This window comes from Caretta caretta, chromosome 13 (assembly GCF_965140235.1).
Source record: "Caretta caretta isolate rCarCar2 chromosome 13, rCarCar1.hap1, whole genome shotgun sequence".
Classification (NCBI taxonomy): Eukaryota; Metazoa; Chordata; order Testudines; family Cheloniidae; genus Caretta; species Caretta caretta.
In genome coordinates this window covers 41607672-41611099 of record NC_134218.1, presented here as the reverse complement: position 1 = coordinate 41611099, position 3428 = coordinate 41607672, and the positions used below count along the sequence as shown (strand labels likewise).

Genomic DNA, 3428 nt, shown 5'->3' with positions numbered 1-3428 from the left:
ATTTTAGGCAGCAAAACCAAGCCAATGCCTAAGGTGTTTTTATTTCAGTGCTTCCTTTTTGGGGATTAATTATTTGTGTTCTATCTTTAAGTGTGAAAATATTTTTTTCTCACAGAATTTATTACTACTGGTGAATCAGAAAAGCAATGTAAAATTTTGAGTCTGAAATGTTTAGTTAACCTGGTACAATGGCAATGAAAAGGTGGGAGGGGAGATGGTGGGAAATGTGTTCTCATTCTGCATCAGAATAAAACCTAGACATTTGGACATGAATTATGAAAGAGTTTCTCTGTTCAGGGTAGTGTTATTAGTCAATTCTAGAGACAAACCAGCTCTGACCCTAGAGGCCTATGGTTTGGATAATGTCTTGGAACATGGGAGATACAGATTCCAAACACTATATGGCCTGATTTGAAACTGGGAGTTGACCCGGTGTCTTTCATATCCCAGGAATGTCTGCGAACCAGCAGGAACTGCAGCTGAAGAATCTCTCTCTGGCAATTCATTCTGTATCTGAGAAACCTCCATACTGTGACTAACCTTCTGCAGCTACTGATGGAAATGATGAAGGTCTGAAATCTGACATTCGAGATATGAGGCTACTGAATATTTCTCCATACATCCTGTGGTCTTAGTCCATTGGATCTTTGAGCAATCTTGGACTCGGGAAACCTGACTTTAAATCCTAGCACAGCCACAGATTTCTTGTCTGACCTTGGGCAATTCATTTATTCTAACCATTGGCTAAGTTCCCTATCAATAAAAGTTAAAGATAATGTTTTCCTACCATGCCAGGGTGCTGTGAAGTCCTCAGAAACCATAGTCATGAAGAGAAAAAAGTGCCTAACAGATATTTGGTACCCAAGTCCTACTGAAAGTGGTGTGGCCTGAAGGAAACTTGCTCTGCTACTATCCATGCGGTGTTTGTTCTGTGGATAATTGCACATTGATCTCAAGTGGGTGACAGTTCAGCACTTTAAAGGAAGGTTTAATTATTCTAATTATTTTCTTGAATAATAGAATTAACTGAACATTTATTTATAGAAAATACATGTGAAGGAAGGAGTATTACACAAAATTGGACTTCAGATTAGTGGATTGATTCATGCCCTTGCATTATCTTTCTGTTGCTTTTCTTGTATCTATTTGGAAGCATGTCACAGATCGGGGAGCAACTTTTCAGTACCCAACCTAAACGTTTCTCTCAGGGCGAGTTTCACAGTCTTGTTTCTGAGGCTGTAGATAAAGGGGTTGAGGAAAGGGTACAGTACAGTGTTCAGCAGAGCCACCCCTTTGTTGACATCCAAGGAAAAACTTCCTGAAGGCCTGGCATACAACACAATACAGCTTCCATAGGCAATTGCCAAAGATGTGAGATGGGAGCCACAGGTAGCAAAAGCTTTCTGTCTGCCTGTGGCCGTTGGGATTCGGAGAATAGAAAATAAGATGCTCACATATGACAACATTGTTAGGCCTAATGAGCTCAGCACTAAAATTGAGATCAAAATAGAATCCACCCTTCTAGCCCCACTGGTGTCAGAGCAGGACAGTAGGAAAAGGGGTGTGTTATCACAGAAGAAATGGTTGATCACATTCGGCCCACAGAAACTCAACTTCAAAAACAGGAGCATCCGTAAACTCATGAGCATAAAACCTCCCACCCATGTACCAAGAACTAACTGGATGCAGAATCTCTGCTCCATGATGGTGGCATATTGCAAAGGGCGGCAGATGGCAACATAGCGATCAAAGGACATGACCACAAGGAAGGCTAACTCTGTACCACCCAAAGCAAAATAGAAGAAGGACTGGGCCATGCAGCCATGGAATGAAATGCTTCGGCTGATTGAGAGAAAGTTCAGCATCAGCTTAGGGCTTGTGACCGAGGTGAACCACGTTTCCAAGAAGGACAAATTGGCGATGAAAAAGTACATGGGAGAGTGGAGTCGGGGATTCCTCCACACTATGAAAATGATGACCACATTCCCCGTTATTGTGATCAGGTAGATGAGGAGAAGAACCAGGAAGAGGAAAATCTTCAGTTTCTCACCAAGACTGGAAAATCCCACTAGGATGAACTCAGACACGGCTGTTTCATTTCTTTCCGCCATGTCCAATGTCAGCCTTGGCTGTGGAAAGAGTTACAGTGAAAATAAGTTTCAGAGTGGTCGCCGTGCTAGTCTGTATGAGCAAAACCAATGAGGAGTCCTTGTGGCACCTTAGAGACTAACAAATCTATTTGGGCATAAACTTTCATGGGCTATAATCCACTTCATCAGATGCATCTGACAAAGCGGGTTATAGCCCACAAAAGCTTATGCCCAAATAGATAGTGAAAATGAGAGCATGCCATTTTCACAGATTCATACATTTTAAATTCAGATGAGACCCTTTTGATTTTCTAGTCAGATTTCTTGACTAACAGACAGCATAGCATTTTACCTTGAGACTCCTCCGATAATCCTCTCACTTGTCATGAGCTGCCCCTCCCTGATTCAACAGCAGTGTCTCCGGTTTGATACTACTGGCCTTATACTCCTTTGATATTGCTCTCCAGACACTCGCCGGTAAATATTCCGTGATCCTGGCTGTTTTCCTTCCTCTATTTCAAGGACCTTACAGGTCTCTTCCAAGCCTATCAATACTACTCCTCTGATTTCTGGGTTTGAAAAACCATTATACTTTTATTTAACCAGGCTAAACATAAATATAAATATAGCATTCAGTGACCCTTCCACTTCCTGCATCTCTAGGGAGACCCTGATCTTATCAAAGCATGGCCATGCGTCATTCCTGGTCAGGGTCCAGCTCCCACATCCTCTCTGTGGTTCTGCTCCCTCTCCTCTCTGGAGAAAACCGATGACCATTCTCATCGAAAAAAAAAATCCGAATAAGCCGTTTAGGTGGAGCCTCCCTCCAAGGTCTAAACTTCTGTCTCTGAGCACTCAGCAGCATATGTTCTTTTTGGTGTTCGTCCCACAACACCCACCATAATAGATTCACAGATTCCAAGGTGAGAAGGGACCACTGTGATCATCTAGTCTGACCTCCTGTCTAACTCCGGCCACAAAACTTCCTCAAAAGAATCATAGAATCATAGAATCATAGAATATAAGGGTTGGAAGGGACCCCAGAAGGTCATCTAGTCCAACCCCCTGCTCAAAGCAGGACCAATTCCCAGTTAAATCATCCCAGCCAGGGCTTTGTCAAGCCTGACCTTAAAAACCTCTAAGGAAGGAGATTCTACCACCTCCCTAGGTAACGCATTCCAGTGTTTCACCACCCTCATAGTGAAAAAGTTTTTCCTAATATCCAATCTAAACCTCCCCCACTGCAGCTTGAGACCATTACTCCTCGTTCTGTCATCTGATACCATTGAGAACAGTCTAGAGCCATCCTCTTTGGAACCCCCTTTCAGGTAGTTGAAA

The 3428-nt window shown here is 42.8% G+C and overlaps 1 protein-coding gene across 1 annotated transcript; it reads right to left on the bottom strand.

The window, feature by feature from the left end:
• Positions 1-1157: 1157 nt before the first annotated feature.
• On the bottom strand, positions 1158-2111 carry LOC125629038 (olfactory receptor 226-like). The gene has a single exon (XM_048834292.2). The coding sequence runs from the start codon at positions 2109-2111 to the stop codon at positions 1158-1160; it is 954 nt and encodes a 317-aa protein (XP_048690249.1).
• Between the last annotated feature and the right edge of the window lie 1317 nt (positions 2112-3428).

Bases quoted from the DNA above. Each gene is read 5' to 3' on its own strand.
- LOC125629038 (XM_048834292.2), bottom strand. From the start codon at position 2,111: ATGGCGGAAAGAAATGAAACAGCCGTGTCTGAGTTCATCCTAGTGGGA.